Raw genomic sequence first — 25,058 nt, 5'->3', positions numbered from 1 at the left:
GAATGAGGTTGAGGAACGTTGCTCAATGATTGACCAAGTAAGTCGAGATGATTTCTAATTTATCTTCTATCCATTCTAACGATCTTGTTTTTCTTCGCGAAAGGCTTGCGGACGCTGTGGAAGCCTGGGAGTCAGGATAAGGATTAACGCAGCTGAGGCTGTGCAAGTTGAATAAAGTTCCCTTGGCAGTCGACTAAAGTCACTCTTCAAGCTATCCTTGATCCTTCAGGCTCCAGCATTACTCTGCATCCTCCTGATGTGGCGAAGCTGAGACAATAATGTTTTGACACGGAGACCTTCTTTCAAGCCAGACCAATCAACCCGGCTCTATTTGACGACCCTCTGGTGGGACTAAAACCAGGGTCTTGGCCGAGCATGCAACTTTTGCATGCCAAGCTCGCTTCTAGACACTGTTCCTTCGCTCGCGTGGAGAATGCTCGGAGGATTAATATTCACTCTTTAGCGTCTCGACCAGACTCCGAACAGCTGGATCTGCTCCGGGTGATTTTCGGTTCTTCGTCGGCTTTAATTTCGATTTCCGGGGAGAGCTTGATCTCCACTATGATTGACCTTCCTGCGCAGGGGAAACTGGGGAGACCTGGGGTCAAGTCGCCGATGCTACTATCAGTCTATCTACATGGTACAGACTGCGATGACGGCCAGTCAGATAATTCGAGTTGAACAAGCGATATTAGGAGGGCCTGTCCGGTCTGGCCGTGTTAACTACAACGGCGAGCGAGGCTTGTTCTCAATATCCAACATCTTGGCGAAGGATCGTGGCGCCATCAACGCGGCTATGCTAACGGTGATCAATTACTGAATTAGAGTCTTATGGCCGTGGGATCGGTCTTGGCCAGTTATTATGCCTCTTTGAGTCTTCAGTCGAGCTGGTATACCTAGGGGAAACTCTTTGGTTGAAAACCGAGGACTTATATAGTCCCTCTTGCTCAAGAGTTCTGCTTGCCCACCACAGTAACAGCTAAAGATCCACCATCACAATGCGTTGGAGTAGACTTCTATATCTGGCATTTGGTACGTATCTTCCTACCTGTGCCTCCGAACAAGTGCTGACGTGACAGCTCCCCTTGCCGCCGCCCAAATCTACTCATTTTCTCCCGCAAGCGATGTCGTCTATAGCGTGATAGTACCTGAAAGCACAGTTTCCTCCAACTCCGGGCCGATCTACTTCCAAATCCGCGCACCCACCACGTATCAATGGGTGGCTCTTGGTCAAGGCTCGCAGATGGCAGGCTCTAACATGTTCCTCATGTACGCCGCCTCTGCCAACAATGTCACCCTCTCTCCCCGGTCCGGCAGAGGTCACGTCCCGCCGGGCTACAACCCCGATGCGCAGATCGATCTCCTAGATGGTACTGGTATCAGCAACGGGTACATGACCGCCAATGTGCGCTGCAATAACTGCCTTCAATGGACCGGTGGCTCTCTGGATCCGTCCAGCACCTCAAGTAGCTGGATCTGGGCAGAGAAGAAGGGTCCTGCGATCGACTCCAGCGATGTGTCGTACGGTATCACACTGCATGATTCCCACGGCGTGCAGACCGTCAACATGGCACAGGCCAGGATGGCCACCGTGAATGCATCAAACCCGTTCGCTGGGGTCAACGCGGCCTCAACCCCACAAACAGCAACAGGAGGGACCACAACCTCCAACACGAACTCAGCATTGATAGCCCACGCCGCTCTCATGGGCGTCGCCTTTGCCGTGTTATTCCCATCCTTCGCTATTTCAATCCACATCATCCCCTACTCCAAGACCGTCACGCGCATCCACGCGCCACTGCAACTGTTCACCGTGGCTATGGCCATCGCCGGACTCGGACTGGGAGTCCACCTCGGCGTCGATACAAACCAAATGGACAAGTACCACCCGATCATCGGCCTGGTCGTTGTCGGCCTGCTGGTGCTCTTCCAGCCGCTCATGGGCTTACTCCAACATATGCATTTCCGACGCACAGACGGCAAGAGCGTCTTCGCATACATGCACCGCTGGCTGGGCCGGGCGCTGATTGCCCTTGGCATCATCAATGGCGGGTTAGGGTTCCTGCTGACCAAGAACTCCGGCAAGGGTGCGCCGAAGGGGGCGATCATCGCCTACTCGGTTGTTGCTGGTGTGGTCGGCCTGGCGTATATTATTTTCGTGATTGTGCTTCCGTTCAGGCCGAAGACGAGTGCTGCGCCGCAGAAGGAGGTGTCGCCGAACGGTTCCAGTGAAGAAACTGGCTTGCAGGAGAGGAATGGTGCCAGTGATCGATGAGGTATGAGCTATGGCTCTATGGATATTTGTCTCGATGGTTTTGGCTTGATTGAGCTTTTAGCCAGCAGGATATGGAGGTCTACGATTTAACTAAAGAGAATCAAGCTTAGTTAATGCTGGAATGGCTCTGTGATCCTTTGTAACAGCAGTCCACATAGCATCTAGGCACTTATGGCTATACATGTAGTCAACAATATATGATGCCATGAATCCACCGATTCTCCCCAGACTGCTATTCAAAATTTCTACCTGCACAATTGCTGCACCACCAGTTCAACTGAGCGTAGATTTCCAACACCTTCCACCGACTCAGCTGTCAGTCACGACAAGAGCTAGGAATCCGTAATTCTCACGATGATCGTCTAAGGATGAGCGGGTGTTGACCATCAGATGGCTATACAATTTACAAAATATGTTTGGGACCCATAAATACTCAACGCATCCACAGCGACATAGAAATACGAACCATAATTAAGGCCTAGATAACTATATACATTAAGAATCTACTGACCAAGCGAAGAACGCACGACCTCCTCAACAACAACACCCACAAGCCCACTAGCAACAACAGCCCACGTCCACGGATTACCCAGCTCCGACAACGCAGGCCAGAAGCTGTTCTTCTCGCGCCGCCACGCCTGCAGCTGCGCATACTTGTGGGGATCCTGCGTCCTGTACCTCTCCTCCTGGCTCGCCTCATTCTGCGCATCGCCGCCAACAACGCGCAGGAAAACGTAGTTCGCAATTGGACCGAGCAGGACAAGCGGGTTGAATGTGTTTGCGGCGTTGAGAACAACGAAAGATAGGTGCACGAGAGTGTCGCCCAGGTAGCTGTGCCCATAGTCAGTTTGGTCCTTATAAGCAGGGAATTACGAATACGTACTTTGGATGACGGACGATGCTCCACACGCCATGGCGGCAGAGATCATCGCGCTCCTTGCGATGCAGCTCCAGCTGCGCATCGGCCAGCGCCTCCATCGCGAAGCCCGCGCTGAAGAGCCCGACGCCCACGGCGCGAAGCACGCCGGACGTTTCCCCGTCAAACGCCACGCTCGACCAACTCATCCGGAATGGCAGCGTAAAGGGCAGCGAGATGAGCGTCAGGAACGCCGCTTCGGGGAGATACAACTTGAAGAGGGCCGAGTTCCAGAAGCCGGGGTCCTTGGCCTTGAGCTCCTCGTAGCGCGGGTCGTCTCTGCCGCGGGCGAGAGAGCGCGACACGATACGGTAGAAGAGCCTAGTGCCCCAGGCTGTGACGCAGGATAGCAGGACCTTTTCGGTCCAGGGGATGGCGTTCATGGCGCTAGTGAAGGTGATATTGTTGTGGTACATTGGTTCGCCGACGGCGCTCCACCAGGCGTTGGCGACTTGGCTGAGGGGCCAGAAGTAGTCTTTGATTTCGCCGCGGTCGGTCGCTCTAGAGAGGGCGTAGGCTGCTACGGAGAAGCTGGAATGGAGCGTGAATGAGGGGAGGATGGTTGATTTGAAGATGCCGACATCGCTGGTGTTGAGTGCGAGATGGGCGCGTTCGTATGGCCATCGGTCGACGTCGACCAACGGCTTTGCGCCGGCCTCCATTTTGAATATCGGTGCTGTTCAATCGCTATGTTGCTTGAGTAGATTTCATCTTGTCGTTGATGGTGGTGTGCTGGGGTTTTGTACTTCGATTCGGTGTTGATGTCAGGATTATGTAACGGTTCGCTGCGGCCATCTGCCAAACAAGTTATTGGTCCTACTTGATGATATCATCACTATACATAACATTTCGGAGAAATATATTATTTGATAGCAAATGCGTTGCTTCTTTCTTTAAAAACAGGAATTGTGGTGTCTATTTGGAGCAATTGAGTTGAATCTATATCTATACATGTCATAAGTATACCGACGTTGCTATCAAGAACAATGAGAAGATTTCATGCAGATGCAGATGAGCTACCCATGTCGAGATCATCCAGACGCTGATGTAGATCGGAGAAGTTCATCTGAATAGTAGGGAAGTCTGAATCCTGCGTAGATCGAAAGTTTTGCTTGATTAACGAGGTCAATTGACTCTCCCATAAGCTTAGGAATTGCAGATCAGCGGCAGTAAACCCTGTAAAAGTGTCTTCCTCTCGTATATATAGATCATGTTCATATAAGTCGCGAAATTGCTTGGAGATCAGAGAGATGGCTGCAGGCTGCACCAGGCATAAATCATGCAGTTCGCACCCCTCCGCTATCTTCTCGAATGGCAGCTTGTTTGTTTGAATTCGTCGGCTTTTGCCCGGATCTGAAGCAAGCCTCCTTTGATCATGCGCGCTTTTATTGCGCATGAGATAAGACCTCGGATCATGTGGGTTCAGACGAGGACTTGAGTTGTCAGTTTCAGAGATCGATGGCTCTGACTCGGCATTGCCGTCATTGACTTCGGGCTGCAAAGCGGCTTTGGCAGCAAGGTATCTGCTCACATGAGGTGAATTCGCGGCGGACGCATCCTTTCTCTGCTCTCGGAGCTTTCTGATCGCTTCTCTCTTGCGCTTCTCAAAGTCAAGTGCCCTTTCCAGGTCGGGGTTATGGTTAGCATTCGCCAGTCTGTGCAAATTTGCAGACCATTGGTCCAGCCGCCTCGACGCTGGCTCTGAAGCGCGACTCCGGCTGATGACTGACGACTCCACCGGACTCGTCGCCTCCTCAGACGGTTCTGGACTTCCTGAAGTCGCAGTAGACCTCTGAAGGGCCGTTGTGTCTGAAGTGCCCGGCGGGTGTTCACGTTGTGCAAATCGGTCCTGCGCTAGCTGCGACAACGGAGGCTCATCATGTTCGTTTTCCGGACGCTGCTCAACCGGCACTTGGTGAGCTGATGCTTGTGTGGTCCTCACAAACCACGTATCGAGAGCACCGTTACCATAACGCTCTTTGTCGCGCTGCCTTGAAGCTCTTAATCGTACAGATGGACCGTGTAGTGGCGTGATTGGAGAGGTTTGTGTTAGGTTGGAGACCGAAGCAGAAGCAGAAGAGTGAGACTCGGCTGGGGAGTGTGACAGTCGATTCGAACCAGGTGTGGACGCACTCGGCGAAGCGGAACTTGCCGAGCGCAAAGGAGATGTATCGATTGTAGACCTGGATTCCTGTTCCTGCGCCGCACGAGGCAGCCGCGCGGATCCTGTTGCAACCCTCGACGGAGTCTGATGGGATGGAGCTCCAGAAGGGGCATACAGTCGTGTCACTGACCACGGATTGAGGCCCTCTAAATCTCTGGTTCTCGTATGACCGGACGCACCTGGGCTTCCATCGGCGAATAATCGCTGTTCGTGTCGGCCATTCTTCGGGCTGCTCCTCGTGTGGAAAAGTGAGCTAGCCGTGACGAAGCTGGGTGGCTCGTTACCCTCTTTCACCGGTTCGACAGAACATTCAGAGGTGTCTTTACGAGCTAAAAGGAGGTCGAAGGCGTCATTATTTGTCATCCTCTCTTTCCCTTTGGAGGAACTTTTGCGTGTCTCAGTCCCATCAGGGGTTTCACCGTAAACGTCCTTGAATAGATCTTCTGCAAGCGAGAGAACATCTTGCTGATTCTCAAATAAAACATCGTCCTTGGCTGGTTCAACATTTACGTCGTAACAGGCTTCCGGGCAGCGGATTTGCAAGCAAAGAAATGGATCCGATATGTTCGAGAAACCGCCGCTACGCGAAGCAGCTGCTCGTAGATAGGACTTGTACAGTTTTGAGATCTCCTGTCCAATGCCCCGAGATGCTGAAAGAGGTCTACCGTCTACACTGAAGAATTGTCCCGCATTGTTCACTTTCAAGAAATCTGCGCTCATCAGCCAAGTTCTCAGTTCAATGTGTAGAGTGAATACCTGATCCAGGATCCGCAAGTAGGGCCAGCAGCTGAAAAGAAGAGTCATTACCACTCCCAGACTCCTCATCCGAATCGTTTCCACAGGGCCACTCCTTGGCTACGCAAGCAGAAGCGACCTCAGTGCCGGCAACTTTGAGTGCTGCGTCCATAAGCGAGGCATTTTTTCCAGGGGCGTAGACCCAGTTCGCCTTTTCGCTAGCAGCTTTAAGAACCTTCAATGAGAGCCTTATAGCGGGTTGAGCAATAGCATACGACTGTATGATTTTCTTGATCCTGGCTATTGTCTTTGCGGTACTTTTCAGTACCGTTTGTCTCCGGACTGGTATATTCTTGAAGAGATCCGTTACTCGGACCGTTGTACCGACTGGGTGCGAGGCACGTTGAGTACTTCAATCTGTCAGTACAGCACACTTCGAAGTCTCTTCCGGGCAACGTACCTGATGAGCTCGCCATTTCTTCCATATTTCATGCAGAAGCCAACTGGGTCCGCTTCCACTCTGGTCGTGACCGTCACTCCTCCGCAAACTTCAGCAGCACTAGCTAACGCTTCACCCCTGAAGCCTAGCGACTTTCCGCCGAGTTTCCTCAGATCCTCGACAGTCTCGATCTTGCTAGTGAAGGCGCGTCTACAGACGAAAGGATGATCTTCGGACGGAATTCCATGTCCATTGTCCTTTACCTGGATCACGTCGACTGTGTTCTGGGAGATTTCTATAAATATTGCAGTGGCGTGCGCGTCAAGAGAATTCTCCAGCAACTCCTTGACAATGGAGCAGGGGTCTGAAATGACAGAAGTTGAGCCAATTGCTCGAACAGTGGTCTGGGGAAGGGCCGCGATCGGCATCCTCAGCGGTGATGACGCGATACGCGGATCATTCTCTAGATATTGAGCCTTTTCATGTTTTATTGATGAGAGCCGCTTAAATACTGATGAACTCGATGGATCTATCTCAGCGAAGTATGCATGAAGATGGCAGGGATGAATGGCCGTCGATATTTCCACGCACGCTTGTATCAATATCACGTGCTTTACGCTTAGTCAAGACCGCCTGCACCACGTGGTCAGCATCAACACTCGTTGAAGAATTATCTTGAAGCCATGCAAGACGACTTTGGTATCAATCAAGCTTCCTGAATGCATAAGATTGTATAGATGAATATGCCCCTGTCAAAATGCTCTGTCGCTCGTTCAACATTTCGCAGTTGGCCATTCCGTTCGTCTCCGCGTTGATCAGTTTTCTTGCGTACACGTCCCAGTTATTTTTCTACTATTTCGAAGAGGCACCACTAAGGTCGCAAGAGTTCTGGCGCCTGAACATCTTCGCTCTGTGCATCTGGGTATGCTATTACCGCGCCTGCACTGTAGATCCTGGCCGGATACCCAAGGACTGGGTGCCCTCCAACCTTAAGCAATTGGAAAAGGATTGCGCAGGGGGCAGGCAGCGCTGGTGTCGTCGATGCGAGGCTTTCAAGCCACCGCGAGCGCACCATTGCAAGACATGTCAGAGGTGAGTTTTTGTGGCTCGAGAGTTATTCCCGACTCACAATCGCAGGTGCATTCCGAAGATGGACCACCACTGTCCGTGGACATCGAATTGCATTTCACACTTTACATATCCTCATTTTATGAGGTTTCTGTTCTATGCTGTAGTAGGCATGGGCTACCTTGAGACTCTTCTCTTCGAGAGAGCTTCGATAGTCTGGGCATCGCGCAATCTTCCTAGTGTATGAGCAGGTTGCCCGCCTGAATTCTGGTGCAAGCTAATTCCGTTTAGTACCTCGGCCCTAGTTTGGGACAACTGGCCCATCTCTTCATTTTATTGGTGGTGAACAGTTTGACCTGGCTTGCACTATTTATTCTTCTGCTTCGAAGTCTCTGGTCCCTAGCTCTTAATACCACCACTATCGAATCGTGGGAGATTGAACGACATGAGACTCTGCTAAGACGAGCTCGACATTTTGGGGGGTATCTGTCCGGACCAGGCGGTATCCAGATTCGGATCAAGAAGCAGGAATTTCCATATGATATTGGCATATGGTCGAATATCAAAGCCGGAATGGGCGGGAGTGCGAACGTTGGTTCAGCCTCGAGATTCTTGACAGGTGCAACGCTGACGACGTCCAGGTATTGAGTTGGTTCTGGCCCTTTGCAGCTACTCCTGACCGGTCGACTGGTCTAGAATTTGAAGTCAATGGCTTCGAGGGTGAGTGCACTGTTTGATGTACAGGTATACAGAACTCATCAGTTAATGCTGGACAGACCCAAACCTATCATGGCCGCCGCCAGACCCTGATCGCATTCCACTTCCTGCAAAGCGGGAGGACCTGAGCGCCGCCATTGCGGCTGCCGATGCTTCGTATCATAGGGCCGTACAAGCGCGAAATAACCAGCGGTCTAATGATGCCAGCCATTCGGAGGGAGCACATAACATACAGCGTCGGAAACGCTTCCATGACCGGTTTAATGAAAATAAGGCGGAAGAAAGGGATTCTGAAAGTGAGAGTGACTCTTCCGATGATGGGGAAGCACAGGATGGTGAGGAAGGCTGGAAGAACTCTGAAGGAGACCGCCTCCGTGATTTTGGAGTTGACGAGGAAGTCGAGTTTTACGACGAGGAAGACATCCCTCTAGGCATTTTGATGCAAAGACGCCGACAACAGTGACCGGGTGGTCGGCACGTGCTGTATGATAGGGTATCTTAATTCACAATGCTTGACTCAAATCAGGGTCAAATCTCGGATCATGGAGAGACAGAAAATCCCCCAACATCTGCGTTTCCGGATGCTGCAGCTCCCTTGGCAATGCACTTCCTCCACCGAACAGAGCCCATTCCGCTGCGCCATCGAATAGTCTCAAAGGGCCCAGAGCCGCATTGCTCTCTGCGATACCCGAGGGCCCCATCTCGCTTGTCGGCCAACCTTGCTCTTGAATCGATCCCGCAACCGCTTCGTCTGAATTGCAATCCCCATCATTCTGCCGCTTCCACATAGACTCCCATTGCTTAAACTCCTCATAGTCCGAGGCTACTTTGCCCACCTCATCAAAGGACCTTAGCCTCACAAGCGCCCTCTCCAACGCCTCAATCAACTCCACCTCCGACCTCGCCGACTCCCCACTCGCCGCCATCTCCCGAATCATATCTAATCCAACCCGTAACGCCTTGCGAAAATGATCAGAGCGATCCTGGATCGAGTACGCAATTAGCACGAGCAGCGCTGCTCGACACGAACTGTACTCTATATACGAGGCGCGCGCCAGACCAGGGCCACTATCACTGTCGCGGAGGGTGCTGCAGATGGAGATTGCGTCCGCGGCGGCTGTTATGCAGCAGGTCACCAGTTCCCGGCGGGGCGTGGGCTTCTGCGCGGTGCTTGAGGGGGGAGTAGCTGGGGAAGTTGGGTTTGAGGGCGAGCCTCGCGAGAAGAGAAACGGGCGGCCGATGAACATGCGGAGGAGGCAGTGTTCGAGTTTGAGGTGGGCTGTTGATCGATCGACTGGGGTCTGGGCGTCGTCCTTTTGGATTATGAGTGGGAGCGTGGACCACCATCTCTCTAGGTCATTTTTCCTGTCGGCGAGTCGTGAGAGCAGGAGGGGGAGGTCCTGTTTTGGGGTAGTGCGGAGGAGGGATCTGTGGTTGTCAGTATTACTCGTCTGCGCTTTACTGGCAGAGTGGACGTACATTTCTTTATAGAAATCCTCCAGGTGATGCGTGAGATGTATTGAAGCAAGCATATATGGGGTTGTCGAGTCTTGTTCACCCAAGTCAACCGGCAAATGCGTGTCGACGTCCGATCGAAGCATTCCTAGAGGTCGGCCATGGAATATAGATATTTTCCTACTCCGTCAGTATTGTAGCAAACAAAGCAACAGAGAAGTAATACCTCTCCATCGCATACGCTGTCCACCACACCTTATTCCTCGTCTCCATCATTGCCGCACTAAACGCCTCCCCCACGCACCGCCGATGCATTCCGTTCTGCATCGCCAGCCGAATCGTCAGATTGATATACACGTACCCCAGCCCCGCCGCATCAATAGGCAACGCATACGCCGCAAAGAGCAGACAGGCCTGCACGCTCTCCAGCGAGGACACCTCGATGATCTCCGGCAGCAGCCGGATCGCTTCCTGGTAGAACATTGTGCCCAGCTCGTCCTCGGAGAAGTTTTGGCTGGACGAGGCAGGGGCGGACTTTGCTTCGAGGTAGGCGTATTGCGTGCCGATGGCAAAAACAGTCAGGATGATGCTGAGGACTGGGGCGTCTTTGCTGGTGAGGGTTTCCGGGTTGGTGTAGAGGGCGGTTAGTCTGGTGAGGAGCCATGATCTGTCGACGTAGAAGTAGTGGGTTACGGCGTGTTTGAAGAAGATGCTGACGAGGAACTCGGCGATGTGGCGAGGGGGGATGCAGGAGATGGCTGCTGCGAGGGTCCGCGAGCTGGATCGCAGCTGTTTCGCTCGGGGGTAGTTCGATATTTGGTTTGGGGGTTGAGTCTGGACCAGTTAGTATGTATGGAGAAAAAAGGCAGAAACATACCTGGCTCAGGGAAGCGGAAGCAGCCATCCTATCCTCGATCTGACGCTTGACGCGCATGGAGAAGTTCCAGTAGGAGAATTCCCCGGAGAAGTCTGTCTATAGTCAGCGCCCGCTATCTACAATGTAGAAAAAAGAAAACGCACGAGTAACGGTATCCTCGACCGGGTCGATCGTGCACTCCTCTTCTTCCATAGTCAACTCGGCCTCATCAGTCTCCGGCTGCATCTCCTTGCCCGTCTCATCAATCGACAGCGCCATCTGCCTGAGACTCTTCGTATCTAGCGCGATCCCCTTGAACGCGTGTTTCAGGATCCGCTCCATGTACATGGCCCGCTCCTGCAGTTCCACCAACGCATCCCGAGCGCTAACAGTGTCAGCCTGCACAGAGTACTAACTAGTGACTGCTGACGTACGTACCTGATATCCTGCGATACGGGCATACCCCGCACGCGACAGGGACGGCCAAGGTGCGAACACTTCCTGCAGGGGATTCCTCCCTCGCATTTTTCTTTCCATCGGCGGCATTGATCGCAGCTGTATTGTCAGTTTGATACTTGGTACTTGATTTGGAGGTAGGCCTACGCTCTGGCTGTGCGCTTTCTCTCGTCTGTTACTTTGCGCCGTTTGAGTCGGGGTGCGGGTGCTTCGGTGCTTGATTGCGCTCTGGGGGTGGAAGATAGCGGGGGCTGGTATGCGCTCATTTTAGCATGCTAGAAGTCCAATGATGAGAGTAAGAGTAGATTATGTGTTATGTGTTATGTGTGAATAAATGCAATGAAGATTGCTACATTGGTGTGGACCATGTGGCTGCAGCTTGAATCGGGCTTATCTCTGGGTGGGGAAACTTAGGTTTGGCACAGATAACGGAAGTGGTATAAACATGGGGTAAGATCCACTGATAACGCTAATCTAAAGTAGGAATTATACCTACTGATGCACCACACTGGCAACTGGCTAACTATCTATCTACTGCTTGGTAGCAAAAAATGACCCCGTCCCAAGAATATCCCCGTCCTCTTCTTTCCCCCCCTGCGCCCTCTCAATCCTCTCCTTGGTCGTCTTGAACAGCCTCGGCATCCCCGTCTCCTCAAACCCAACCCCCTCGCCCACCATCCTCGCCAACCCCTCCGCCGCCAGCCAAACAACCGGCATCCCATGCCCATTCAACCCAGCTAGGATGAACTGCCCCTCGCTGTCCGGCACAGCCCCGACATGCGGATTCGAGTCATACGAGTAGCCCATGACCCCTGCCCAGATCTGGTCTACCCTCGCCCCCGACTCCTCCCACCCGCGGAACGTCCGCTGCATGTACCCGTCATAGAAGTCCTTGGCGGCGTCGACGAGTACGCTGTCGTCGGTATTGTTGTACCACTGGTCGCGATGGGGTTTGAAGAGCGCCGACGCGCCTCCGACGATGATGCTCCCGTCTGAGCGGGGAATCAGGTACGAGAGGACGTTGTCCTTGGTGCGGTCGATGTACGAGTTTGTGAGTAGCGGGGCAGTTTGCCCTTCGGGGACGGTGATGCGGCAGCAGATGCCTTTGCAGGGGATGATGTTGTGTTTGTACTGTGGGAGGAGAGAGGAGACGTACGCGTTGGAGGTGTGGATGACTTTGTCGCCATGGAGGGTGCCGCGGGGGGTGTCGATTGTGAATTTACCGTCTGCAGATGGAGTGACTGCTGTCGCGGGGGTGTATGTCTGCAAATTGACCTTTCCTGACGCCAGGAGTTTGGCGAGAAGGTGCATGATGAACTTGTATGGCCAGATGGTGGCCGCCGTGTAGGAGGCACAGGCCACGGCGCCTTTGACGCCGCAGATCTGATCGCGTTAGTACGGATAGTGGCATGATTTCGAGGTAACGTACTCCCTCTACATTTTTTCCTGTGTGGAAGTCAACATCGTCCATATACGCGAATCCGTACCCCTTCATGCGCTCGTAGACCTTCCTCGCCCCCTCTGCCGCTTGCTCATTACACCACACGTCGATGGTCCTTGTAAGTCTGAAATCGCAGTCGATCTGCTCGCTCTCGACCAGTTTCTTGATCGCTGGGACATGCGCAATCTCAAACTCGGCAATCTCCGCCGCTGCTTCAGGACCGGCGCGGTCAATGTACGTCGGGATATGTCCGTACAGATCCGGGCGCAGGTGGCCTCCGTTGCGACCGGTGGCACCTGAACAAGCACCTCTTGCCTCCAGGATAGTGATTGACTTGATGTTGGTGTGGTTGTGTAGTAAATGCCAGGCGGTGCTCACGCCCGCATACCCAGCGCCGATGATAACCACATCGCTGTGCGTGGGGAGATCTTCGGTGGAGCGATGGTCGTGTAGTTCGTGGGGGTTGTTCTGCCAGAAGCAGGCAATGGGGTTTGAGGGGAGGGTAGACATTGTTTATGCCCTTATCACAACGGTCAAATTTGACCACTGTAAAGGTCTCCTATATACTTATTCTTGCGATGAAGTGGTCTGATCAGGAGTTGTCTATCTGCTGAAGATGCTCCGGTCAAGTCCCGATGATCCACAATTTACCTTCCCCACTTCTCCCCTCATTTCTCCACTGATCATCTTTATCTTTTCTTATCTTCGCGATGCGAGCTGCAATTGTCCGGTCAAGTCCGGTTTATCATCATGTGACCCTGCATCAGCCGGTCCAGATCCGGTTGGTCATGGTGTAACTATCCCAGAAGCAAGGGCTTTAGGTTGCAGTGGCTACACAAAATGAGGGGAAATCGAAACCTTGAGATAGGAATTGCAAATGCATCGCCTTCATTGGAAGAACATGTCAAGCTATCTACCGCACTCTAATCTCAAAGCTAAACCATCACCGGATGAGCTTGAGCAGAGAGATAAGACATTGGTTAAATATCGCCAACTGGCACACAATATCACCTTACCTCCAAGGTCCCCAACCTACTTTCAAATTGAGCATGCCACCTGAAACAGAGACACCAAGAATAATGCAAGACCCTGAAAAAGACATCCCCCATGACACCGAAAAGCAACTCCCCGACAATGTCGACTCCGCCGCCGATCATCTCGGCGAGATCCGCCTGGTCAAACAAGGCCTCCACCAGCGACATATCCAGATGATCGCGCTGGCCGGGACCATTGGTACCGGCCTCTTCCTCAGCTCTGGGCGTGCCATCGCCCGCTCGGGGCCTCTTGGAGCCCTTCTAGGGTACACCATCATCGGCGTGGCCGGCTCAACCGTTGTCTTTGCCGTCGGCGAGATGGGGGCTCTGGTTCCGCTGAATGGAGGCGTGGTCCGCTACGCCATGCTCTTCTTCGACCCGGCGCTCGGCTTTGCCAACGGCTGGAACCAGGTCTATTCGTACCTGGTCTCCATCCCCGCGGAGCTGGCCGCGGCGGCCGTCATCGTCGAGTTCTGGGTGACGGTCAACAATGCAATCTGGATCACGGTGTTTGGGGTTCTGATGCTGGTGACCGCGCTGCTGTTTGTGCGCGTGTACGGGGAGCTCGAGTTTGGGTTCTCGATGATCAAGATCATGCTCGTCATCGGCATCAATATCATGGCGCTAGTGATCACCTGTGGAGGCGGGCCGGACAGGCAAAGCATTGGATTCAGGTACTGGCGGAATCCCGGTCCGTTCGTGCAGTACCTGGACGTCCCGGGCTCGTGGGGCCAGTTCCTGGGGTTCTGGACGACGCTCAACAACGCGCTGTACGCGTACTCTGGGATGGAGAACATCACCGTGGCCGCGGCGGAGACGCGGTCTCCGCGGCAGGCGATCCCCAAAGCGGCGCGACGGATCTTCGCGCGTGTATTTTTGTTTTATATTCTGTCCATCTTCATGGTGGGCATGCTGGTCCCCTCCAATGACCCCACCCTGCTCCGCTCGACCGGCAATGCGTCCCAGTCACCGTTTGTCATTGCCGCCCGGCGCGCCGGCATCCAGGCCGTCCCATCTATTATTAACGCTGCGGTTCTGACCTCTGCCTGGTCCGCGGGGAATGGCAACATCCTCGGAGGCTCTCGCATCCTCTTCGGGCTGGCCATGCACGGACATGCACCCAAATTCTTTACTAGGGTCAACCGGTTCGGGGCGCCTTATGTTGCTGTCGCCCTGATCGGGGTCTTTATGGGACTCGGCTACATGACGCTGTCCGCCTCGGCCAGCACCGTTTTTAACTGGTTGCAGGACATCGTCTCCATTGCGACTCTCGTGAACTGGATGTGTATCTGCATCATCTACCTGCGGTTCCTGTACGGGTGCCAGAAGCAGGGAATCGACCGGCAGAGGGAGCTTCCGTGGGCGGCGCCGCTGCAGCCGTACCTGACCTGGTTTGCGCTCGTGTTGTTTACACTTTTATTGTTCACTGGGGGATACAGCACGTTTATGCGGGGGCATTGGGATACGGAGACGTTTGTCTCGTCGTATTTGAACATTCCGATCATTCTGGTGTTGTATTTTGGGTATAAGCTGTGGGGGAGGACGGCGATCATTCCCCTGGAGGAGATTCCCATCCGGCCGTTTATCCAGGCGTACCAGGAGGAGCCCGTGCCCGAGCCAAAGAGGAGGACCTGGTGGAGGCGGTTGAATATTTTATGGTCATAGTCTTCGATTACAATTGTATTTGTTGGTTACAAACATAACTGATAGTGCGGGACTGCATTCCATGATAAGGCTACGGAGTAGAGATATCAAAGTAATCTCCGATAATCCTCCGAGTGGACCGGAACGCATCTTGAACAGTAGTAGTATATCCAGATCGACAAGATAAGCAAGATTGCCAGAACATGTCTCCTGTCTCATCCGCCGGATGTGATCCGGTCCTCCATGCATCACTTCGCATCTCCACTTCCCAATCGTGGAATCCACATAAACAACCGACCCCTCACTCATCACTCACACACAAATCGAACCCCAACTACCTACAACCAACAGAAGAATTACCAAGGAAAATGCCAAAACACATCATCTTCGACGTGGTCGGCACCTGCGTCTCCTTCGACGCCTACTATGCCTCCATCGCCGACACAATCGGCCCAAAACTCACAACTTATGGGATCACCCCCAATCACTTCGGGTACACATGGATGACCGCCGCGGAGCTCGAATTCACCTTCCTGTCCATTTCCGAGTCCTACCGCCCCTATAAAGATGTCATGCGCGCTCTCTTCTACCGCAGCCTCTTCATGGCTGGCGTGGCCGACCCACGCTCGGTCTTCACAGATGAGGAGCGAGACGCGTGTATACGTGGCTATGCGTCTTTGCAGCTGCGTTCTGAGCTTGTAACTGCGTTTGAGAGATTGCGGAATGCGGGGTTTGAGGTGTGGTGTCTAACTACTGGGGATGTGGAGCGTGTCCGGGGGTATTTTACGCGGGCGGGGGTTGAGATGCCGGTGGAGAGGGTGTTGAGTTGTGATGGGCTGAGGGTTGCGAAGCCGGCGCTGGGGGCTTATCGGGCTGCGCTGGAGAGGATTGGGGGAAAAGAGGAGAAGTGGTTTGCGGCCGCGCATTTGTGGGATGTGTCGGCTGCGGTAAGGGCGGGGTTTCGGGGGGCGTATTGTGGTGTGCTGGAGGGGGAGGGCTGTTGGGAGGTGTTTGAGAGGGAGAGGTTGGAGGTTGTTGCTGAGGGATTGGTTGAGATGGCGGAGGGAGTCATTAAGTTGTCTGGTTAGCATTTCCTCTACAGCTATCCTATCTTATAGCAGACGCTCTGCATATGACTGTTGTGGATGGAAGTATAGGTATCATTCAATGTACAGGTTATCATAGACCAATTAAGAGGCATCAATCATACATTCATATCAATCAATCTGCGACAGCGATAATCCTGCTCACATTAGTTCAGATCAGGCATCGCCAAGGAACAACTCACTCATCCCGATCAAGAAGCAAATACTCATCCCTATCAACCTTCACCTCCTTCCCCTTCCCMTACGCATGCATCAGCACCATCTCCAGGATCTTCTCCAGAAGCTTGTCCAGAGTCAGAAACCCACCTTGGGATAAATCACCAAATCCCCCAGCCTCACGTCCTTCGCATGCTGTTTCCCATCCCCCGACGCCTTCGTCGTGCCAACCGCCAGCACAACCCCCCGCGCAGGCTTCATGGATTTCGTCCCCATACTTGACGTCCCAACATGCGTGATCTCATCTTCAGGAAGGACGATCACAGTGTTTTCCTTCGGACAGAGGTACTAACAGGCCTTTGTTAATTGTAATCCGTCATACTGGCGGTGGGTGAGGGTGTGGCGAATCCGTAAACTCTAAGGACCTTTGCTACATACCGAGTGAACTGCGTCCGCGTGTTCCATGTTGCCAGTATCTACACGATAGAGAAGACGTACAAGGTGATAGGATCAGTTGTTTGTTTCGTCAGCATAATTATACAGATCGAATTTAAGGCTAGCAGTAGCTACCAGGTGGTATCAGCGCATCATCTGATTTTATGTCCTCCGGGTAGGCATATCTAGTTATGACGTTCCCGTCTCCCCCGAACCCAATCAGATGAGCTGTCAGTATGTCTCCGCTCGGTGGTTCTGGCCACGTCCGATTCGTCAATGGATTTGATTGTGTTTAAGCTTCGGCCGAAGGGTTGTCTCTTGTTGTGGTGATCTTGATTGAGTCGGGTACGTTACTGGATAAACCCTCCTGAACCCCTACGGAATATCTTTTCATTGCCCAAATAAGGTGAGCACAGTTTCCATTAATCTACTACTCATCTGCTAACTGCCAACCATAACTGATCCTGAGACTACGCAGTAGAACATGACCAATCCACCGTTTCAAGCATCTTGCTTTTCCAGATATGAGGTCGTCCAGAGTGCAGTTGAGAACAGGGGCCCTACTACAACTGGATCTGGGTGCAGCCAAGCACAATGAGTCCGTTCTAAACATCAAGTAAGTATCCCGTCCGACGAAATTCTGCGGTGCCTACTTACGAAGTCATTGCCACTGCAGCAAGCAGCATTGTTGGAGCAGCTACCGCCAAGAATACTGGTGCCTGGGTTCGTTAACAAAGCAGAGCAAAATAGATTTCAAGTCAGGCCATACAATCCAGACCGACATCGCCGATTAGGCTATCAACATCCACTCTCAAGAGTCCGAGCAAGCCCTTGGTACGATCATCAAGGTGATCCTTGTCCTCAATGTCTCTGCAGCATTTCTCGTTTTCAGGGCTGCAGTCTGCGTTGATGGTCGTGAAGCAGGCGGCGCTGACGAGGGCGGCGAGGATGGTGCGGGAGAGCATTTTGCAGGTAGTTGGTTTGTTTGAGTCTGTGACTGTGATTGGTGTGTGCTTGTGATGGTGATTGTTGGAGGAAGATGTTCTCACCGTGAGTGCGTCTTCTCTTTATACCATGCTCGAGGCATTATGTCATTGACAACAGCCATCCTCGGAGATGGACTTGGAATGAGACTCTCGTCATTCCTGAAGCAAGCCTCGCCTTGGCTTTGTCCTAGGGGGTAAGAAGGGCGTCATTCTCAATGAGAAATGCCGTGAAGTTATAAAGACACACCCCGTGGGGTAATCATCGGAGACTTGGGCCAGTAGCGCATTCTTCGTCTGTTGAAGAATGCGGTGTGACACCGACCGACCCTAAGAAAAGCACCAACAAGCTTTTAAAGTCCGCCTGAGGACATGTGATGCAGCAAGGGGATGGTCGCTGGCTGCCTGGCCCGACTGATTTGGATATATTGTACCGGGAATGGGTCAGCAAGGGGCAAGCTGACCGTAGCTATGACCTCAGCCCTCGTACAGCTCATCCTTCTCCAACATGCTATTCAGGTACGACATATTCTATGTTCGTATATCATTTATGCTCTCCTGCAGTCAATTTCGAAGTATCTTGTTGTGACCGAGCCGCGTGGATGCAAAGCTTCACATTGTAACCAGCCTCGTTTCAGAGCCATCTCGTGGTAGGGCTCGCTCACGTATGCGAAGTACAAATAACCTTCGTTCAAACCTAATCCAATGCTTCAAGCTGGGAGTTGTGTAGCGGTCAAGAGATCTAAGCTGCAGGCGCAAGACTGCAAAGCTTTGGCTACAACCATGTCATACACGGGGAATGAGCCAATGTGGCCTCAAATTTCTCGTGCGTATGCTCCAAAGCCCAGGAATGCATCATGCGCCTTAACTGAGTTTTACAGTCTGCATCGCATCAGCGAAATCATTGTCTCCGCGCTCCCTTGGTGTCAATAACCGGGTGCTACGCGAACGTTTCAGTCCCAGGTCTAGCTGTGAGGAGCTGATCCCGACTATCTTGAGCAGATATGTCGCTCTTCAGCACTCGGTCCTGACACTCAGGGTAGCGGCATCGCTAGAGTCCCCTGATTCTTTGGCTTCTTAGGTTACGCTGCCTTACTTCCCGCAGTATTCCCGAACCAGAAATTGGACAAAGAGACCCTATAAGAGCTGAGAAGTTTTGCAACAAAGTCTCCAACTCAGCAATGAGTTCCTGTTCCCAGCACGGATCGCCACCCCATCTGCAAGGGAACTGCTCGAAATCATTGAGCAGGAGTGGCGTCAGCTCCCGGCGTCGAAGATACAGAATCACAGCTGAGGCACATGCTGGCTTTGCATTGCGGTTTCCTGGACACATTCGGGGACGGTTGTGCGCTAAGATGGATCAGCCTGGACTGACTCTTGCAAGAGCTTAACGACTTCGATGGCATATGCGTCAGGGATGTTGGGTTGCGACCAAGCGTAGAGGGACACTCGGTGGCAGATGGTCCTCCGAAACAAGGTCCAGAGGGCCCTGCGCATGCTTCCACTAACATAGATATGTCAGTGAATCTAGATGTAGGTGATGACCAGTCAGATCGCCAGGCCAAAGATGCAATCAGCCACTGTTCCCTCCAGCTAGTCGAGCCTCCAGCTTGAAAGGACACAGCATTCCTTCTTATAAAGGAAACCTACCTTTCTATTTAAGCTGCCGAAGTTCATACCCGCCCCAGTTCTCGTGATTCAATCCGCCTACAGTCCACTACCCCGCCACCGTTTGGGCTGCAAGCGGTGGAGGTCCGATGTCCAATTTGGAACGACACCAATCATGCTTATGATTGTCGAGACGACACAGTTCCTTCTTTGACTAGGACAAAAATACCTACAAGAAGACCAGAGCTGTTTGGTTCTCGACCAGGAAATTGTGACCCTCTTAAGAGGAGTTTTGTGGATTCCTACTGGATGCGAGGAAAGCCAGATGGCCCAAGAAAGACAGAGTGGCTCTGTATATCACTTCTCTCTGGGAGTACGAAAAAGTCGTCGATTTGAAACACCAGATGAACTCAGCTGCGAGATGGAAGCAGATCAAGAGCATCAAGTACACAGGTCGTGCGACGCCCGACTCCTGTCGAATCGATCAAAACACATTGTACAATGTGGAAGAAAATCATCGAAAGCGGCCCCCTATCAACAGCTGTATATTAACGGCAAGCGAGCGCATCGACGATCAAATCGATCTTTTCTTGAGTGGTGCTATCTATGTGCGGCACGTATTAAGACACAGGATGACTGGATGGGGCATTGCTGATTTCCCCTGGCTATCAAAATTGCAGTATACGCTGGTTGTACCTGGATTTTGTCCTTCTGCTTAGGAAATGACGGTAAAAGGCATGAAGAACGGTTCCAGCAATGGCGGCAGAAATGCACAATCAATCACATTGATGGACATTTGGCTGAGAACAAAATAGATAAGGTTATTACTTGCCCTCCTCCTTGCTGTAAGGAAAAATCTTATAATTTCTAAGCTAAGGGGGATTTGCCCACCTGCCATGGGGTTTAGTATTCCACAGAGTCAGTTAAAGCAAAGGCATCTTCCTGTTCAGATATGGGCCACCCAGACAGAATCCTTACATGGACAAGAAGCCCAATTAATGCTGTGGCCGCATTTCTGGCGGGATGCAGAAAAGGCTAAGTTTAGATTTATTGGGATGGAGAGATTCATTGAGGAGCTGGAAGAAGTCGGCCCCATAGAATGGAAAGAAGAGTTCTATGAATTTAAGAGACTGCCTCGTCTTTGAATGCGATTGGTCCTCTCAATTCTTTTCTTACTTTGTCTGAAGTTGCATATCCAAGATTATGTGGCCATCACTCGTTATTTCGACTTCTTCTCCCCCTCAGAAAAATCCTTTGATACGCCTTTCTTATTGCCTGTTACTAGATCGCGACTAATTGTCTAGCAATGGTGAGCTAATCCTAACTATCTTAAGCAGATATGTCGCTCTTGAGCATAGGCTCTGACATCTAGGGTACTGGCATCGCTTAAATTCCCTGATCCTTTGAGCTTCTTAGGCTACGGTGCCTCATCTCCCGCAATACTCCCAAGCCAGAAATTTGACAATTAACCCTGTAAGAGCTGAGAGTTTGGCAACAAGGTCTCCAGCTTAGCGCTTAGGGCCTGTTCCTCAGCCCAGATCTCCATCCCATCTGCAAAGGAACTGCTCAAAATCATTAAGCAGCAAGTGGCATCAGTTCCGACATCGAAGATACAAACGGATAACAGCTGAGGCACATGTCTAGCTATGCATTGCGGTTGGTCGGGCGACCTCCCGTCTGTGGATGTCGGTTGCAAACCAAGCCTGGCGGAAAGTCAATCGAAATGCTGTTCACCGGAAGATACGTCAGTATAGTGTAGATGCAGATGATAACCCGGGTGATCGCCAGGCCAAAAATGCAATCAGCCACTGTTTCAGCGATCAGCGTCCAACTTGAAGATGCAGTTAGAAGACAGAGATTTTGGAGGTACATGACTTCTCATGATCTGCGAAATAAAGTCCCAAACTTCATGCTAATGCACCAACCTACAGTGTATGACTTTCTATGCAATGATAGAATAGACACCTGAATACCCCTTATTTAAATGTTGGGAGTAGGTCCGGCCATAGGTGTTTCTATAGGTTATACTAGAATGAAGTGTGCATGGTGATACGTCCTATTTCGTGGCAGGTGATTTCGTTACAACAGAGTCTCATACAGGATCCGGACGCCGACAAAATCGGCTATGAAACAATAATTATGCATTGTTAGTTAACCGCACTGAGTACGCTCGATTTCGAAAACAGGTTGCCGTATAGACATCCACGCTTTGTTTCTTGGCCCGTACTCGAAACGACCCTATTCCGTTTTGGGTTACTCCATAAACAACCTTCATATACACAAGATGGATAGGAACAACAGTGTATCTATCGTTAAAGGCACCCGATCCTTAGTAGGCTACGTGCGTGTAGTCGATACAGCCTAGTTCTGTCCTTCCCCCCAATTCCCCTGTGAAACCCACAACACTCACAAAACGCAGTCCTGGTCCTCCGTAGCGCCGTACATGCTCGGACTTGTGAATTCGTCCATCTCGGGTGGTCCGGGATCTGCAGGGCGGTCCAATTACAGTGCTCATATCTCAGGAAGTTCCGGAGAGTCCAGACTTCTTCTTTTCTGTTGTCTACGGACGGAAAAGCCGGACAGGTCCCTACGGAAATTACCCCGCAAATTGCATCTGGTCAACTTTTCGAACTCGGGTCCTTGTCTCGCAATTCCACCTCCAGAGTGAAATTACCCTCTGTACCCCCTGTCTGTGTCTGATTAGCCGCGTGTTGAGCCTCTGATATGTCCGGCCAGGACAACACGCGTGCGTATGGGGTCAAGTCCTCTAAGCAAAACAGGCGCGGCTTCATTTGCCCGCAATGCAATGCTAGATTCAATCGCTTGGCTCATCTACGACGTCATGAGATGACACGTACGTTGTTTCTGCTTCCGATTGCCGCCGGTCGGCTGGCTAATGGCCATAATCCATAACTTCAGACGGCGGCGAGAAGCCGTATAACTGTCTGTACTGTCCCGTAGCCTCGTCGCGGAAGGATGTCATCACTCGTCATACCAGAAATTTGCATCCTGGGGCCGCCAACACAAATGCGGCTGGCTATCGCGGCAAGCGCCGAAACCATTCTGATTCCGTAGATCCTGTCACTGGCAATCGCCCTTTGCGGGCATCATCCACGAGTGTGACCGGAGGGAACAACCGAAACTCAGATGGGCTCGGCGATTCAACAGAGGAGCCACAAGAATCTCCCGGAAGCCGAGAGGTGAATGGTTCCCAAGCGAGTCAGGAGAATCCGCTTGACGTCCTCTTCTCGTATACAGAAATATTCCCTTCCTGTCTTCAAGAGAACCCTATGGGCGTTTCTAGTTCCTTGGTGGAACCAGACCTCCTCAACTCCAGTCTTTCCGAAATTATCGGCATTGACGCCCTGCTATCAAATGCTCACGAACTCTTGGGTGGAGTGTCCAACCACAATGMCAGTGACCTTCTGGCGTCGGTCCCAGAGCAACCAAGAACGAATTTACCGGATCTGGGCCACAACGTGAGTGCAGCCCAACGCACCTGGCTTGCAGACGACGAGGCTTGTGCAACTGCTTTGGCAAACATTGCCAAGTACCCTGCCAATCTACTTGCTTCTCTTCGATTCCCCTCCAAATATGCAGTGAGGCGGTTCGTGAAAGCTTTCTTCGAGCACATTGCTACCCATATACCGATTGTGCACGAGCCAAACTTGACATCGCTACGGTACCATCTGAGTCTCATGACCGATAGTGGTGAGGCCATTCTTGATGTTTTTGTCTATCTAGCCCCCCTTTTGCTCGCTATGATGGCGTGTGGCGCAGTTTATCTCAGTGAGCACTCCGTTGCTGTCTCCATGCACGCTGTTGCTATGCAACTCATCCTCGAGGTAGGCCAAGGAGCCGGTAAACGCCGAAGACGCCGTGTTTAGCTCACAAATCAACTAGCACGAACGGACGGCTGTGCCTTGGATGACTGACAACGAGGCCCAAACCTGGACGCTGCAGACATATCTGCTATTGAGCTATTTTGCAGTATATTGTGGAGTTGAGGGGCGTGTTACCCAAACGTTTCCACATTCTGTAAAGGTATGTGTCATTGATGACAGGAGTCTTGCATGACTGTTGGACACTGACGGAGTGCGTTTGCAGCTGGTACAGGAGGCGCTTGGCGATCTCAAGACGCGTCCGATTACAACGTACAAAGATTGGGTACGTCAAGAAAGTACCAATAGGTATCTCTGCTTCCCCCTTGCTCTAAACGACTTCAACATTAAGATGTTCCAAGGTGCATCGCAAGTACAATCCTTCTTGGGGCATCGATTGCCTCAAACGACATTTAACCTAATGGATAGCCCCTCCAAAAGTGGAATCGAAGTAGAGAAAAATTTCTACCTCAGGCCTGCCTTACCATACTGTCCATCTCTCTTTTGTTCATCCTAGCAATAAACTGCCGTAATCTCTTGTTCCCCCCAGGGTTGACTATAATTTCTCCAGCTCTTCCAGATCATTGGGTGTATAGCCTTATGCAAAGTTATGCAGGCTTCATATGGAATCCTTCTAATGGCGATCACATGTAAGTCATGTACATTAAGTACCAAGGGGTCTAATGGAATATCACAATGTACAACTTCTGCCTTGTAGCAAGTCAGTTATATTTAACTTACGAGCCTTACTATATATTATATTCAGATGCCGGCTGCTTCCTTTTACAAATCTAACGCTTCTATTGATTTCAAATCGCACCTAAAACTGAGGACTACCTCGTGGAATGAAAAACAGAGCCCAGCAGTCGTTCATGAATCTTGGTATACTGTTTAGAAAATATACATGTCTATGGTAAGGAACTAAGTAGAACAAGAGTAGACTATGCCTTTGCATTCACATAACAGTACAGGGAAACCTAAACTAATAGGGAAAACCTATACCAAGGCAAGAAAACTCACAGAATTTCTAATATATAGCATGTCTTATAGAACATGCTAGTGAGAAAAGATATCAGTCACAGCTATAGTAATATGATCTTCTGTCCTTACATTCCTGAATTCCGCCCAGCCTCCACTGTTGTTTGCATCAAGATGGCTTACTAAGATTAATCAGTCAGTCTCATATTTCTTTGTATCACTTCTCCAGGAAGGATAGACCACTTACACCCTATCCATATTCCACCTTAGTCAGCCCTGTATTCTTTATATTATCTCTCCAGGAAGGATAAACTACTTACACACTGTCCATATTCCTCCTCAGTCAGTCCTGTATTCTTTATATCATCTCTTCAGAAAGGATAGACCACTTACAAGCTATCCATATTCCACCTCAGTTAGCCCTATATTCAATAATGCCATCTCTCTAGGAAGGGTAGGCTACTTACCTCCTATCCATATTCAACCTCAGTCAGCTCTGTATTCTTTATGTCATCTCTCCAGGAAGGATGGACCACTTACAGGCTATCCATATTCCACCTTGATCAGCCCTATATTCTTTATATCATCTCTCTAGGAAAGATAGACTACTTACATTCTATCCATATTCCACCTCAGTCAGCCCTGTATTCTTTATATCACCTCTTCAGGAAGGATAGACCACTTACAAGCTATCCATATTCCACCTCAGTC

The 25,058-nt window shown here is 51.4% G+C and overlaps 11 protein-coding genes across 11 annotated transcripts; 5 read left to right on the top strand and 6 right to left on the bottom strand.

Moving 5' to 3' along the window:
- Positions 1-998: 998 nt before the first annotated feature.
- Asppvi_009579 (cytochrome and DOMON domain-containing protein) lies at positions 999-2,275 on the top strand (the record flags this gene model as incomplete). Its single annotated transcript, XM_043305429.1, has 2 exons — positions 999-1,032; positions 1,080-2,275. The coding sequence occupies 2 exons, from the start codon at positions 999-1,001 to the stop codon at positions 2,273-2,275; spliced, it is 1,230 nt and encodes a 409-aa protein (XP_043161364.1).
- Positions 2,276-2,778: 503 nt separating this feature from the next.
- On the bottom strand, positions 2,779-3,853 carry Asppvi_009578 (DUF1295 domain protein; the record flags this gene model as incomplete). Its single annotated transcript, XM_043305428.1, has 2 exons — positions 2,779-3,106; positions 3,159-3,853. 2 exons carry the CDS (start codon positions 3,851-3,853, stop codon positions 2,779-2,781), a joined length of 1,023 nt encoding a protein of 340 aa, XP_043161363.1.
- A 335-nt stretch (positions 3,854-4,188) lies between these two features.
- On the bottom strand, positions 4,189-6,957 carry Asppvi_009577 (putative DNA mismatch repair protein; the record flags this gene model as incomplete). Its single annotated transcript, XM_043305427.1, has 3 exons — positions 4,189-6,065; positions 6,112-6,500; positions 6,551-6,957. 3 exons carry the CDS (start codon positions 6,955-6,957, stop codon positions 4,189-4,191), a joined length of 2,673 nt encoding a protein of 890 aa, XP_043161362.1.
- A 329-nt stretch (positions 6,958-7,286) lies between these two features.
- On the top strand, positions 7,287-8,777 carry pfa4 (putative palmitoyltransferase with autoacylation activity Pfa4; the record flags this gene model as incomplete). Its single annotated transcript, XM_043305426.1, has 5 exons — positions 7,287-7,621; positions 7,667-7,838; positions 7,889-8,188; positions 8,239-8,317; positions 8,374-8,777. The coding sequence occupies 5 exons, from the start codon at positions 7,287-7,289 to the stop codon at positions 8,775-8,777; spliced, it is 1,290 nt and encodes a 429-aa protein (XP_043161361.1).
- A 40-nt stretch (positions 8,778-8,817) lies between these two features.
- Positions 8,818-11,347, bottom strand: Asppvi_009575 (transcription factor domain-containing protein; the record flags this gene model as incomplete). The annotated part of the gene is made up of 6 exons (XM_043305425.1): positions 8,818-9,949; positions 9,996-10,603; positions 10,647-10,738; positions 10,790-11,010; positions 11,064-11,126; positions 11,229-11,347. 6 exons carry the CDS (start codon positions 11,345-11,347, stop codon positions 8,818-8,820), a joined length of 2,235 nt encoding a protein of 744 aa, XP_043161360.1.
- A 265-nt stretch (positions 11,348-11,612) lies between these two features.
- Asppvi_009574 (NAD(P)/FAD-dependent oxidoreductase) lies at positions 11,613-13,032 on the bottom strand (the record flags this gene model as incomplete). Its single annotated transcript, XM_043305424.1, has 2 exons — positions 11,613-12,464; positions 12,511-13,032. The coding sequence occupies 2 exons, from the start codon at positions 13,030-13,032 to the stop codon at positions 11,613-11,615; spliced, it is 1,374 nt and encodes a 457-aa protein (XP_043161359.1).
- A 569-nt stretch (positions 13,033-13,601) lies between these two features.
- Asppvi_009573 (aromatic amino acid and leucine permease) lies at positions 13,602-15,221 on the top strand (the record flags this gene model as incomplete). Its single annotated transcript, XM_043305423.1, has 1 exon — positions 13,602-15,221. One exon carries the CDS (start codon positions 13,602-13,604, stop codon positions 15,219-15,221), a length of 1,620 nt encoding a protein of 539 aa, XP_043161358.1.
- Positions 15,222-15,568: 347 nt separating this feature from the next.
- Asppvi_009572 (putative 2-haloalkanoic acid dehalogenase) lies at positions 15,569-16,288 on the top strand (the record flags this gene model as incomplete). Its single annotated transcript, XM_043305422.1, has 1 exon — positions 15,569-16,288. One exon carries the CDS (start codon positions 15,569-15,571, stop codon positions 16,286-16,288), a length of 720 nt encoding a protein of 239 aa, XP_043161357.1.
- Positions 16,289-16,421: 133 nt separating this feature from the next.
- Positions 16,422-16,927, bottom strand: Asppvi_009571 (putative chaperonin (GroES/Cpn10); the record flags this gene model as incomplete). Its single annotated transcript, XM_043305421.1, has 4 exons — positions 16,422-16,443; positions 16,489-16,541; positions 16,613-16,810; positions 16,901-16,927. The coding sequence occupies 4 exons, from the start codon at positions 16,925-16,927 to the stop codon at positions 16,422-16,424; spliced, it is 300 nt and encodes a 99-aa protein (XP_043161356.1).
- Positions 16,928-17,460: 533 nt separating this feature from the next.
- Positions 17,461-17,862, bottom strand: Asppvi_009570 (hydrophobin family protein; the record flags this gene model as incomplete). The annotated part of the gene is made up of 3 exons (XM_043305420.1): positions 17,461-17,502; positions 17,555-17,616; positions 17,667-17,862. 3 exons carry the CDS (start codon positions 17,860-17,862, stop codon positions 17,461-17,463), a joined length of 300 nt encoding a protein of 99 aa, XP_043161355.1.
- Positions 17,863-22,212: 4,350 nt separating this feature from the next.
- Asppvi_009569 (uncharacterized protein) lies at positions 22,213-23,375 on the top strand (the record flags this gene model as incomplete). The annotated part of the gene is made up of 2 exons (XM_043305419.1): positions 22,213-22,342; positions 22,408-23,375. 2 exons carry the CDS (start codon positions 22,213-22,215, stop codon positions 23,373-23,375), a joined length of 1,098 nt encoding a protein of 365 aa, XP_043161354.1.
- Positions 23,376-25,058: the final 1,683 nt, after the last annotated feature.

This window comes from Aspergillus pseudoviridinutans (genome assembly GCF_018340605.1).
Source record: "Aspergillus pseudoviridinutans IFM 55266 DNA, scaffold_7, whole genome shotgun sequence".
In the NCBI taxonomy this organism is placed as follows: domain Eukaryota; kingdom Fungi; phylum Ascomycota; class Eurotiomycetes; order Eurotiales; family Aspergillaceae; genus Aspergillus; species Aspergillus pseudoviridinutans.
The sequence above is the reverse complement of the archived record's forward strand: the minus strand, read 5'-3'. Positions and strand labels throughout refer to the sequence as shown.